Below are 14,047 nucleotides of genomic sequence, written 5' to 3' on the forward strand. Positions count from 1 at the left end.
ACTTTTTACATAATGAGGGTTATGTATGAGTAACTCCTGTTATTACATATAGGGCCTTACACTGTTAGGGTAACTATTGGATTGGACAGGCCTACATGTTTTAAGATGATTAAGGTTGGGAACAGGAGCGGATCCTGGCATAGGCAATATAGGCAGCCGCCTAGGGCGGCAACACTGTCTGGGGTGGCACTACAGGTTACCTGCTCGGCTGCCCCGCAAAGAGCTCACATGATCGCGATGAGAGAAAGGTGCCCCGAATTGTGCAGACAACATCCATGGCTCGATGGCTCTATCGCGATGGGACAAAGGTGCCCCAAATCATGCCACACTGCCCCCACCCCGAGCTCGCAAGAACGCAATGGGAGAAAGGTGCCCCAAATCGTGCCACTCCGCCTCCATATTTGCCATATCATATACACTACCGGTCCAAGTTTTGAAACACCTACTCATTCTTTATTATAATTTTTGTGTCTTCACATTTTAGAATAATAGTAAAGTCATCAAAACTATGGAATAACATAAATTGAACTATGGGAATTATGTTGTGACTAAACAAAATCCAAAATAAATCAAAACTGTGTTATATTTTAGAATCTTCAAAGTAGTCAGCCTTTGCCTAGAATTTGCAGACATGTACTCTTGACATTTTCTCAACCAATTTCTTGAGGTATCACCCTGGGATGCTTTTTAAACAGTATTGAAGGAGTTCCCATCTATGTTGGGCACTTATTGGCTGCTTTTCTTTATTATTTGGTCCAAGTCATCAATTTCAAAAACTTTTTTTCTTAATTAGATTTTAGTTTTATAATGAAATAAATTAATATGGTGGCACAATTATATTTTTGTCTACAAAGCTAATTTCAAACATTTAAGCATACGCCTTCAGATCAAAAGATTTTTAAGATCATGAGAAACATTTCAGTCAAGTGTTTCAAAACGTTTGACCAGTAGTGTGTGTATATATATATATACTCACCCAGAATATTTAGAATATTTCAGCTCTGTAGGTCCATAAAATGCAAGTGAATGGTGGCTAGAACTTTGAAGCTCCAAAAAGCACATAAAGGCAGCATAAAAGCAACCCATACTACTCCAGTGGTTAAATCCATGTCTTCAGAAGCGACATGATAAGTGTGGGTGAGAAACATAACAAATTTAAGTCCCTTTTTACTCTAAATCTCCACTTTTACTTTCAGATGTGAAATAAGCAAGCATCACATGTGACTATCCTCTTTAGTATATTTTGTGTGTTAAAGCATAGTTCTGTATTAAAAAGTTGTCAACAACAGAAAATTCCATAAATTTGATGTTTTTTTTTTTTTTTTGGAGGGGGGTAGGGTACCAAGGGCACCAAGTAAGCCAGAACCACCACTGGTTGGGAACCTTGTGGAACACCTGCGATGGTTGAGTAGAATGATGTTTGAACATTTTTTTTTTTTTTTTGTCTGAAAGGTACAAGCATTACTTGCTTTAGAGCTTAAAGTGATAGGTCACCCAAAAAGGAAAATTCTCTCATTATTTACTCACCCTCATGCCATCCCAGATGTGTATGATTATCTCTATTCTGCAGAACACAAATTAAGATTTTTACAAGAGTATCTGAGCTCTGTAGGTGCATTCAATGCAAGTGAATGGTGGCCAGAAAGCACATAAATGCAGAATAAATGTAATCTTTACGGCTCCAGTGGTTTAATCCATGTCTTCTAAAGTGTTATGATAGGTGTGGGTGAGAAACAGATCAAAATTTATGTAGGGTTTTACTATAGATCTCCACTTTCACTTTCTTCTTTTGTTTTGTCACCTACCTGGCAGGGATGTAATTTCTGCACCACTTGTGCCACCAAACAGAATTGCAAAAATAAAAAATGTTCAGCTTTCTAAATACGCCCCCATTTTATGTTGGTCAATGAAACTGATAATCCCGCCCCCAACTCACACCATTGGTTGAATCAATGTTTTTGTCTCTCTTGAGACGGGTCTCTCAAAACAAACAGAGAATGTTCCTAGCACCACAGAAACATGGTATTTACAGTTTTCAAGAAAATTAACTTATGAATGGCTCACTTATAGTTTTCCCTGCATATTAAGCTGGGATAGGAGAAAGTATTTTAACACTGAAAAAGACATACTTCAGCTTTAAATTTTGTTCTGTTTCTCACCAACACTTATCATATCACTTCAAAAGACATGGATTAAACCACTGGAATCATCTGGATTACTTTTATGATGCCTTTATATGCTTTTTGGACCTTCAAAGTTCAGGCCACCATTCACTTGCATTGAATGAACCAACAGAGCTGAGATATTCTACTAAAGATCTTTGTTTGTGTTCAGCAGAAGAATAAAAGTCACACATCTGGGATGGCATGAGGGGGAGTAAATGATGAGATAATTTTCATTTTGGGGCAAATTATCCCTTTAAATAGCATCAGCGCTTAAATATTTCATCATTATAATCTCTCTCTCTCTCTCTCTCTCTCTCTCTCTCTCTCTCTCTCTCTCTCTCTCTCTCTCTATTTCAATTCAGTTGAGCTTAATTGGCATGGCAGTTGTAGTACACTATGTCAAAGAATTGTAAAGTTATTTACAAATACATGTTTTTTTTTTTTTTTCAATTTAATTATATTTTATTTATCACACATTATACATTTGCACATATACAGTGAAATTCTTTTTTTCACATATCCCAGCTAAGCTGGGTTCAGAGTGCAGGGTCAGCCATGATACGGCGCCCCTGGAGCAGATAGGGTCAAGGGCCTTGCTCAAGGGCCCCAAATATGATACAATAAGTCAATTGTATATTTAATTTAAGATAGTAAGTAGAAATGTAGAAAAAAGTAAATATAAAAATATAAAGAAAAATAAAATATAAAGAATGTGAAACATTTAAAGGCTAAGAACACACAATGAATTAACCATTTCTTATATTGTTAATGGCTGACCCATATTTAGCAGCTAAAACGTCTCTCTCTTTCTCTTCCACTCTTTTAAGATTCTTTGTAGTAAAAAGTTTATTTAGCATGTTATTGCTATCATAGTTATAAATCAAGAGAGGCGTGTCTTTCAAGGTTACGTGAAAGTTTATTCCCTACTCGTATTCCGAAAAGTCCCGCCTTCTACGACACGACTGGCTAGTGATAGTGACGTACATATCTCTCACCCAATCATACGACATCTAAAATGTAGCGACTGCCCCCTGATAAAGACAGGAGGCGGAGCTTGTTAGAAAACGGGTAGAGAAGCGAACAACACGGTTATGACGCTGTAACGACATTATTGCGACTGTAGTTTCATGCGATCAAGAGACGGAGCCCGTAATAGAAGGTAAAATAATTAACTGTTGTTCCACCATCTTTTCACATGAAAACTTAAACTAGTTATTTCATAAGGCATACAGCCATTTTATGCCCATTTTTATTGACAGCAGCATTGAAATCTAATAAGACGCGTCGCGAGCGTGTTGTTATTAATGCTGATTAAAAGTATAGATCTGATTCCATTCGGGTGAGATCAAGTTAATACAATTGCGTGTATAACATCAGTGATGCACCTGAACAAGCTGGAGAATATGGTTCCGTCGATCGTACATGGTGCTCCCATATCCGCTGTTATCTGTTTACCAACAGACAGAAAGCAGGTTTACCAGGTTAAAGGCTTTAGAAAATATGTTGTTTAGTAGTAGGTAATCCGAATATGTTGATATGCATGATAGCACTGACAGAACATATGTTGTTTACTGTTTAACAATGGCAGTTCTTGCAAATGAGATATTAATTCGGTATGATTTCTGCACAATGGACCCTGATTTACTCATTGAAAGTGCTGTATTAAATCTAACATATGCAAATGCATTCACAACATTTGTCTGCTTTTCAGTGCTTTAAATCAACTGCTTGATTACAATACAGACTGCACCTTCATTCTTTCAGTCATGTGGAAGATATGACTTGCATAACAATGCTCTTCATTTCACATATGATGTTCTCTGTCTTTGAAGGCCTGTCCAACCATGGGAAAGTCACTATTTTCCCTGCCAAAACAAAACGAGGATCAGAAGAGCCTGACTGAAGACTCAGAGTCTCACACAGAGGATGATAAACATGATGTGTCACAGTTTCCATATGTTGAATTCACAGGCAGGGACAGTGTCACTTGTCCAACTTGTCAAGGGACAGGAAGGATACCAAGAGGTAAGAATCTATTGTTCTGTTGTTTTATCTACCGTTCTATCCATCCATCCATCCATCCATCCATTATTCTATCCATCCATCCATCCATCATTCTATCTATCTATCTATCTATCTATCTATCTATCTATCCATCCATCCATCCATCCATCCATCATTCTATCTATCTATCTATCTATCCATCCATCGTTATATCTATCTATCCATCCATCCATCCATCGTTATATCTATCTATCTATCTATCTATCTATCTATCTATCTATCCATCCATCCGTTATATCTATCTATCCATCCATCCATCCATCGTTATATCTATCTATCTATCTATCTATCTATCCATCCATCCATCCATCCATCCATCCATCCATCCAACATTATATCTATCTATCTATCTATCATCCATCCATCCATCCATCATTCTATCTGTCTGTCTGTCTGTCTATCTATCTATCTATCTATCTATCTATCTATCTATCTATCATTCTAGCCATTCATCCATCCATCCATCGTTCTATCTATCTATCTATCTATCTATCTATCTATCTATCTATCTATCTATCATCCATCCATCAATCGTTCTATCTATCTATACATTCATCCATCCATTCATCCATTCTTCCATCCATCCATCCATCATTCTATCCATCGTTCTGTCTATCTATCTATCTATCTATCCATCCATCGTTATATCTATCTATCTATCTATCTATCTATCTATCTATCTATCTATCATCCATCCATCGTTCTATCTATCTATCTATACATTCATCCATCCATCCATCCATCCTTCCATCCATCCATCCATCCATCCATCATCATCCATCGTTCTATCTATCTATCTATCTATCTATCTATCTATCTATCTAACTATCTATCTATCTATACATTCATCTATCCATCAATCTATCTATTGTTCTATCATTCTATCTATCTATGCATTGTTGTCCCAGAAATATTAAAAAGTTGTTGTTTATTCTAGGAATATTTTAAAGTTGTTTGTTTAAAAGAAAAATGCATATACAATTATTGTTATTATTATTTTACTTCAATATGCCAAATTTTGTTTTGTATCAGAAAATAAAAAATAAAATGTTTATGACATTATTAATCTAAAAATGTGTTGAAGACTTTAATTAATTGCTTTTGAAGAGTGAAATCAGTTATTTATACTTCCTGTCCTTGTTATTTTACAGACCAAGAAAACCAGCTAGTTGCTTTGATACCATACAGTGACCAAAGACTGAAGCCAAGACGAACGTAAGCTCTCCGTTTTAATCAAAATCTATTCCACATAATAGATAGATGTTATTATAAGGTGGCAAATTAGTTAAAGCAGAATCATGCTGACTCTGGACTGGACTTTGACTCTACAGCTCTATAGGTACTATATAGGACTATATTATGTATGCATGAGTGGACAACAATGTTGCATAGACTCTGTCTGATTCTGTCTGTTTGTCTATTCATGCAGGACGCTGTATGTGTTCGTATCGGTCTTTGTGTGTCTGCTGCTCTCCGGTCTGGCCGTGTTCTTCCTGTTCCCCCGGACGATTGACGTCTCCTATGTTGGTGTCAAGTCAGTCTACGTAACCTATGATAGAGACCAACGAATAATCTACTTAAATATCACGGTAATTTTCTATAACACCCTTTTTAAGTGTTGATCATATGTTAACAAAGTAGGACCCAAATCTTTTACTAATTTATTCTCTTTTAATGTAACAGAAGGATTAGACTTGATAAAGATATGGTTAGTTAGGCTAAGGGGCCATTTAGACTGAATGCATTCTTGAGTTATAAAAGCTAGACTCAGAGCAACGAATAGAACAGAATGCAAGTATCCTTAGACACGTTTTAAAAAGTACTTTTTAACTTCCCACAGTGGATAAAAACACTGCACAGTGAGATGCAGTGGTCAAAGACATCCAACTAGTGCATGTTTGTATAGAAAAACAATTTAAATACATTGCAGATGGACGCAGTAACACGCTGGGTGTGAACGGCCCTTAAGACTGCTGTCAGAAACAGGGATTTATTTTTGGTTTGTTGACATGCTTTGATTAATTTTTTAAAATAACAATATGTTTGCTTCCTCAGAATACTCTAAACATCACCAACAATAATTACTTCCCGATACACGTGACCAACATCACAGCACAGGTGCAGTTCTACAAGACTGTTATTGGAAAGTCTCTCATCAGTAATGTCACCACAATTATCCCACTGGATATGCGACAGGTGTGTTATTTCATTCAGATCACTGGTGTAAAAGCCTATTCACACCAAGTGCAAATATTCACAGTGAACATGATTTTAACCCTTATTGTGCACTGTTAGTTTTAGACTCACACTTGTGTTGTTCGCGGTCAAATTTGACCGAAAACGATAAACGTGTAATGTTTTTATTTTTATGAAAGAAATGTAATAACACTAACTTGTCAAATAAAAACACAGAAGTTGTGCATTTTTGGGGGGATTTTATGCTATTTAGACCTTATCTGCCTTTAAATTTCTCAATTACATCATTCATTTGCATATGCAAATAAGTTAATTTATATTAATTTCACTACAGTAAAAACCTACCCTTCTATAAGTTGAAACATGAAGAAAATATGAGAATGTGTCATGCATTGAGGGCAGATTGCTGCCATCTGGTGCGAAAAAAGAACAATTACATGACTTGAAAATCATGTCATGACAAAAATAACCAGGAGATTGCTTCAGAGATCCACTTATTTATCCCTGGTTGTAACAAGAAGTATTTTTGTGTATGTGTTCTGCATTGTGGATGTGTTATGGTCTCACTAATTTATTTGTGTGTGTGTGTTTTATGCATTGTAGCTGAATTATTGATTTTATTTGACAAACTCTCCCCAAAAATTGCTCTGTGTCTCACCCATTCATTCCTGTTTGTGTGAGCACATGTGTTCTGCATTCTGGATGTTTTAAATTCTCACCCCAGCATTTCTGTCTGTGTGTATTCTGCATTGTGGTTGAATTATTGATTTTATTGGACAAATGCCCCCCAAAATTGCTCTGTGTTATAGTGTCGCCCATTCATTTCCTATGGTCAGTCAAATATGACCACAAACAACACGTTTCGATTTTTTTTCACATGGCCTAAACTCATCGAATCTAGTCCAAAATTTTTGTGTGTTCAGATGACAAATGAAGGAAAAGTAATGAAGCCTCGAACCACTCAGGTGAAGAATACTATTTTTATTTAAAAAAACTAAAAAAACTAAATTGATTTCAGTCAAAAATGACCGAACAGTGCACAAGGGGTTAAATAGAAACAAATACAAACTCAGAATACATTTAATTTTTATAGCTGATTTTAGAAATTCTTTGGCTTGTTTGCTTGTCCTTCGCCCTGTCCAGACCAGGCTGAAAGGTGCATTACTCTACCTATTGTGCCAGAGCAAATTTCGTTATAGAGCAGCATCACCTATTGTACCGGAGGGAATTTCGTTTTTTTTTTTTTCCAGACTTACAAATATTTCTTTAACTCTTGGTGTGAATAGACCATTTGTTGGCTATATCATTAGGAACAAAAGGAGTTTTTAGGCAGTTAGGAGTTCTTAGGAAGTGTGAGGAAGAATGTTATGGACTGACAGCCTCAGTTACCATTCACTTTCATTGTATGGAAAAACGATGCAGTGAAAGTGAATGGTGACTGAGGCTTACACTCTGCCTAACATCTCCTTTTTGTTCTGTTATCATTTGTAAAGCTGAATGACCATGATAAATTCACAGAAATGTTTGCCTGAATTCTAAATTCAAGCCAGAAAAAAAAAAAACACTTTAATTTATATCCTCCCTATATAGATGTTTAGTCAGTCACATGTGACTTTGTAATTTTGAGCTTATCTGCGTGTGCTTGAACTGTTATCAATTTCACTGTCTCATTTTTAGCTTGATTACACTGTTCCCACCATCATAGCCAATGAGATGAACTACATATTGTGAGTATTTACCAATCTGGCCTTATCCTTATATTGACTCTCATAAAGACACAGTTCGTCTTACTTGCTTTTCTGTTTTTACAGTGACTACTGTACCATGCAGTCAATTAAAGTGCATAACATAGTTGTCATGATGCAGTAAGTATTCTTCATTTGCTCAGCAAAACAAAATGATGTTCTGTATCATGTTCTCCACCTGTGATCAAAATGTCTTTTCTTTCAGGATGACAGTAACCACTGTGTACTTTGGCCACGCTGAGCAGATTTCACAGGAAAAATACCTGTATGTGGACTGCGGCTCAAACACAACTTCCTCCCGTACACCCACGAGTGTTATACAGTGATGCTCTTTCTCATGACTTCTCATGTAGTGGTAAAAAATCGACCAGTTATGTCCTGAGCATTGCTAAGGCTAGAAGAATAAAGTCCATACAATACAGGGTGGCGATGGATGCATTAATCAGAGCGCTTTCAGCAAGAGAGTTGATGCCTTATTACACTTCATTATTTATTCTTTAGAACCATGCTTGGATAGACAGATGCACTGTTTGCACTGTAAGGAAATAGGATGGAGGCAAGAATATTTACTTATGGCTGAAATACAGTCAATTATCTTGGACTAATCTTTTTCTGTTTGTTTGTTCATGTGACTGTTGTCAGTGTGCTGTGATTAAGGCTTTAAAGGGATAGTTCACCTAAAAGCGAAAAATCTGGAATCATTTACTTACCTTCATGTCGTTCAAAATCTGTATGTCTTGCTTCTGTGGAACACAAATGTAGGTTTTAGTCTGAATCTTAGGGACTCAAATTCAGTCCTCATTCACTGTCATTGTATGGGAAAGAGCAGTGTCAACCTTTTTCAAAATTTCTTATTTTGTATTCCATGGATGAAAGTAAAAAGTCATACTGGCTTGGAACGACATGGGGGTGAGTAAATAATGGCAGAATTTTCAGTCATGCACATATCAATCTATTTTTCACCTTTTGTAGAAGAAGTACTTAGTAGTTTGTTTGTTTTTTTTTTTGTTTTGTTTTTTCATAAATGAGTATGTTAGCAGCATGTTTAAATGCAATAGCATTAACTGGAAATGCCAGCATTTTTTCTTTGGCTCCAGCATTCAGAAGGTCACAGGGTTATGAAAATTAAATTAAATCTTCGGGGGACTAGGTTAAAACTTCTTCAAATCTATTTGTGTTTATCGCTATGGTAAGAAATGAATGATTTCTGTTCAAAGGGAATGTTAAGAAGAAGATCTGTGTGATTAACAGAGTGTTTGAATGATGTTAACACATGTTTCTAAATTATGAAATTTGAAAACACTGATTCCAATTTTATGATTTTTTTTTTAAAGTGAGTCCTTACGCAAATACCAAACGTTACTCAGATCAAGTGACAATTACATAAATAGGTAATTTTTTTAAACTCTTAAGGGGAACTGAGGAATACCATATTAGGAAAATTAATATACTGAGGTCAGCCTCGGTTAAAGAAAAACAGTTCAGATGGAAATAATTGTTATGTAGAAGTTTTGAATTAAGAAATTGACTTCTGTTGATTGATGTCAATGAATTTAGATTAATTTGGTTTGCAAGGGCAACCTGTTATTTTGCAAGGAATTCACTTTGTTGTAATATTTTTTCTCATGCTTCATGGGTCGATGGATGCCCACCATAAATTATGTTCCTTGACATTGATGTAGATAATTTAATACTTAGATGTTTTTCCTGCCTTTTCGTTTAACATTTCTTATTTATGTTGGGATTGGTCTTTAACATTATTTCTTTTGAATGGCTTCAATTCTATTTTTTAGAGCACTGATTTAGCAATAAAGTTGAATTTCTTTTATGGAGTTTGTGTCTATGTTTTTTTGTTGTCGTTTTCTTCAACATTTTATATATAAATTAACCTGTTTAATTACATTAGTAAGTTCTGAACTATACAAATGAGCCTATACCTACTATAATTATGTAATGTGGAGTAGCCTGAAATAACACAATATAATAAAAAAAAAAAAAAAAAAATATATATATATATATATATATACACCGATCAGCCACAACATTAAAACCACCTACCAAATTGTGTGGGTCCCCCTCGTTCCACCAAAACAGCGCCAACCTGCATCTCAGTATAGCATTCTGAGATGATATACTTCTCACCACAATTATACAGAGTGGTTATCTGAATTACTGTACACTTTGTCAGTTCAGCAGTTACAGAAATACTCAAACCAGCCCATCTGGCACCAACAATCATGCCATGGTCCAAATCACTGAGATCAAATTTTTTCCCCATTCTGATGGTTGATGTGAACATTAACTGAAGCTCCTGACCCGTATCTGCATGATTTTATACACTGCACTGCTGCCACATGATGGGCTGATTAGATAATCACATGGATGATTGATGGTGCCAGATGGGCTGGTTTTAATATTTCTGTAACTGTTGATCTCCTGGGATTTTCACACACAACAGTCTCTAGAATTTACTCAGAATGGTGCCAAAAACAAAAAACATCCAATGAGCGGCAATTCTGCAGACGGAAACGCCTTGTTGATGAGAGAGGTCAACAGAGAATGGCCAGACTGGTTCAAACCGACAAAGTCTATGGTAACTCGGATAACCACTCTGTACAATTGTGGTCAGGGTTGGGAGGGTTACCTTTGAAATGTGCTCCACTACAGATTACAGAATATATGCTGTAAAATGTAATTTGTAACATATATCATTAGATTACTCAAGGTCAGTAACATATTCTAAATACTTTGGATTTCTTTTTCAGCACTGGTAGATTTTTTCACTTGTTTTGACTATAAAATCTCTGCCAGTACAGTAAGACAAAATACACGTTAAAAATACATTCTCTGAAAAACCTAAATATCTTATGCAGTGTTGTTTCTAAAACAAGATAAATCAAATTGATCTTATTTTAAGGATTTTTAGATATTTTTACATGAAAACAATACAATAATTATTATCAAGAAACGATTTTTGCCCTAATATCAAAGGTCTTACTAGAAAAAAAGAAATTATGATCCAAAGTGAATTTTCTTGATAAAAAAATATGATCATGTCTGGTAACGTGCATGTAAAATGGCTAGAAATAGCATTTTAGCTTAGTGTAAAGCTGACAATTTACACAAGGTTCATTTCTGTTTCTTCTGCTCCAAACTTACTTCAAACTTACTTCTCTGTCTGCTCGTATGAATGTAACACATCATAAGAAAGTGTTTCACCGCTGTTCAAATGCACTTTGGATCACATCATTTATATGTATAAATGTTTTCCATCTGAAAGGACTAAATATTAAATGAAACAAATGACAATAAAATGCAAAGTAATCTCTTCAGTAATCAAAATACTTTTTGAATGTAACTGTATTCTAATTACCAATGATTTAAATTGTAACTGTAGAGGAATACAGTTACTTATATTTTGTATTTTAAATACATATTCCTGTTACATGTATTCCATTACTCCCCAACACTGCCTGTGGTGAGAAGAATATCATATATCATCAAAATAGCATTCTGATATGCGGGTTGGTGCTATTTTGGCAGCACAAGGGAGACCTACACAATATTAGGCAGGTGGTTTTAATGCTGTGGCTAATCGGTGTATATATATATATATATATATACTGTGTATATGCAGTGGCGGCCAAAAGTTAGGAATAATGTACAGATTTTGTTCTTATGGAAAGAAATTGGTACTTTTATTCACCAAAGTGGCATTCAATTAATCACAATGTATTACATTAATAACGTGAAAAATTACTATTACAATAAAAAAATTAAAAAAAATCAGAACTTCTTAAACTACTTCAAAGTTCTCATAAAAAAACCCTCCATGTGCAGCAATGACAGCTTTGCAGATCCTTGGCATTCTAGCTGTCAGTTTGTCCAGATACTCAGGTGACATTTCACCCCACACTTCCTGTAGCACTTGCCATAGATGTGGCTGTCTTGTCTGGCACTTCTCACACACCTTACAGTCTAGCTGATCCCACAAAAGCTCAATAGGGTTAAGATCCATAACACTCTTTTCCAATTATCTGTTGTCCAATGTCTGTGTTTCTTTGCCCACTCTAACCTTTTCTTTTTGCTTTTCTGTTTCAAAAGTGGCTTTTTCTTTGCAATTCTTCCCATAAGGCCTGCACCCCTGAGTCTTCTCTTTACTGTTGTACATGAAACTGGTGTTGAGTGGGTAGAATTCAATGAAGCTGTCGGCTGAGGACATGTGAAACTTCTGTTTCTCAAACTAGAGTCTCTGATGTACTTATCCTCTTGTTTAGATGCATCTGGGCTTCCACATCCCTTTCTGTCCTTGTTACAGCCAGTTGTCTTTTGTCTTTGAAGACTGTAGTGTACACCTTTGTATGAAATCTAAAGTTTTTTTTTGGCAATTTCAAGCATTGTATAGCCTTCATTCCTCAAAACAATGATTGACTGATGAGTTTCTAGAGAAAGCTGTTTCTTTTTTGCCATTTTTGACCTAATATTGACCTTAAGACATGCCAGTCTATTACATACTGAGGCAACTCAAAAACAAACACAAAGACAATGTTAAGCTTCATTTAACGAACCAAATAGCTTTCAACTGTGTTTGATATAATGGCAAGTGATTTTCTAGTACCAAATTAGCAATTTAACATGATTACTCAAGGATAAGTTGTTGGAGTGATGGCTGCTGGAAATGGGGCCTGTCTAGATTTGATCAAAAATGACATTTTTTCAAATAGTGATGGAGCTGTTTTTTACATCAGTAATGTCCTGACTATACTTTGTGATCAGTTGAATGCCACTTTGGTGAATTAAAGCACCAATTTCCTTCCGAAACAGCAAAATCTGTACATTATTCCAAGCTTTAGGCCGCCAGTGTGTGTATGTACAAATATATATATATGTAATTAATTTAAAAAAGTATTTTGTTGCTGCAAAGAGTGGTGTAACTGCCATAACATTCCACAAGAGGGCGCTTATAGACAATCATCCTACAAAACATCTTGTTCACGAGATACTGAAACACCAGAGATTATACATTCATCTTATTTGTATAAATATGAATGCATAGCGGATTTTTTTTCTTAATTGTAATGTAACCGACAATGAATACCACCGTTTATTTCAATCAGGAGAATAAATTGTCATAAATTCAAATATACAAATTAATAACAAATATGTATATATATATACACACACACATACACACATACAGGGTTGGGAGGGTTACTTTTGAAATGTATTCCACTACAGATTACAGAATATATGCTGTAAAATGTAATTTGTAATGTATTCAGTTAGATTACTCAAGGTCAGTAACGTATTCTAAATACTCTGGATTACTTCTTCAGATTTTTTCCACTTGTTTTGACTATAAAAACTCTGCCAGTACAGTAAGACAAAATACACATGTTAAAAATACATTCTCTGAAAAACCTAAATATCTTATGCAGTGTTGTTTCTAAAACAAGATAAATCTAATTGATCTTGTTTTAAGGATTTTTAGATATTTTTACAGGAAAACAATACAATAATTATTGTCAAGAATATGAATTTTGCCGTAATATCATTGGTCTTACTAGAAAAAAAGAAATTATGATCTTACGTGAATTTTCTTGATAAAAAAATATGATCATGTCTGGTAACGTGTATATAAAATGGCTAGAAATAGCATTTTAGCTTAGTGTAAAGCTGACAATTTACACAAGGTTTATTTCTATTTCTTCTGCTCCAAACTTACTTCAAACTTACTGCTCTGTCTGCTCGTATGAATGTAACACATCATAAGAAAGTGTTTCACCGCTGTTCAAATGCACTTTAGATTGCATCATTTATATGTATACTGTAAATGTTTTCCATCTGAAAGGACTAAATATTAAATGAAACAAATGA

The 14,047-nt window shown here is 35.1% G+C and overlaps 1 protein-coding gene across 1 annotated transcript; it reads left to right on the top strand.

The window, feature by feature from the left end:
- Nucleotides 1-3,208: 3,208 nt before the first annotated feature.
- On the top strand, nt 3,209-10,002 carry tmem106ba (transmembrane protein 106Ba). Its single transcript, XM_051665836.1, has 8 exons — nt 3,209-3,324; nt 3,998-4,190; nt 5,381-5,444; nt 5,659-5,818; nt 6,285-6,425; nt 8,103-8,152; nt 8,237-8,290; nt 8,376-10,002. Exons 2-8 carry the CDS (start codon nt 4,010-4,012, stop codon nt 8,494-8,496), a joined length of 771 nt encoding a protein of 256 aa, XP_051521796.1. The 5' UTR covers nt 3,209-3,324; nt 3,998-4,009; the 3' UTR covers nt 8,497-10,002.
- The last annotated feature ends 4,045 nt before the right edge of the window (nt 10,003-14,047 follow it).

The sequence above is a fragment of the Myxocyprinus asiaticus genome, chromosome 31, assembly GCF_019703515.2.
Source record: "Myxocyprinus asiaticus isolate MX2 ecotype Aquarium Trade chromosome 31, UBuf_Myxa_2, whole genome shotgun sequence".
Classification (NCBI taxonomy): domain Eukaryota; kingdom Metazoa; phylum Chordata; class Actinopteri; order Cypriniformes; family Catostomidae; genus Myxocyprinus; species Myxocyprinus asiaticus.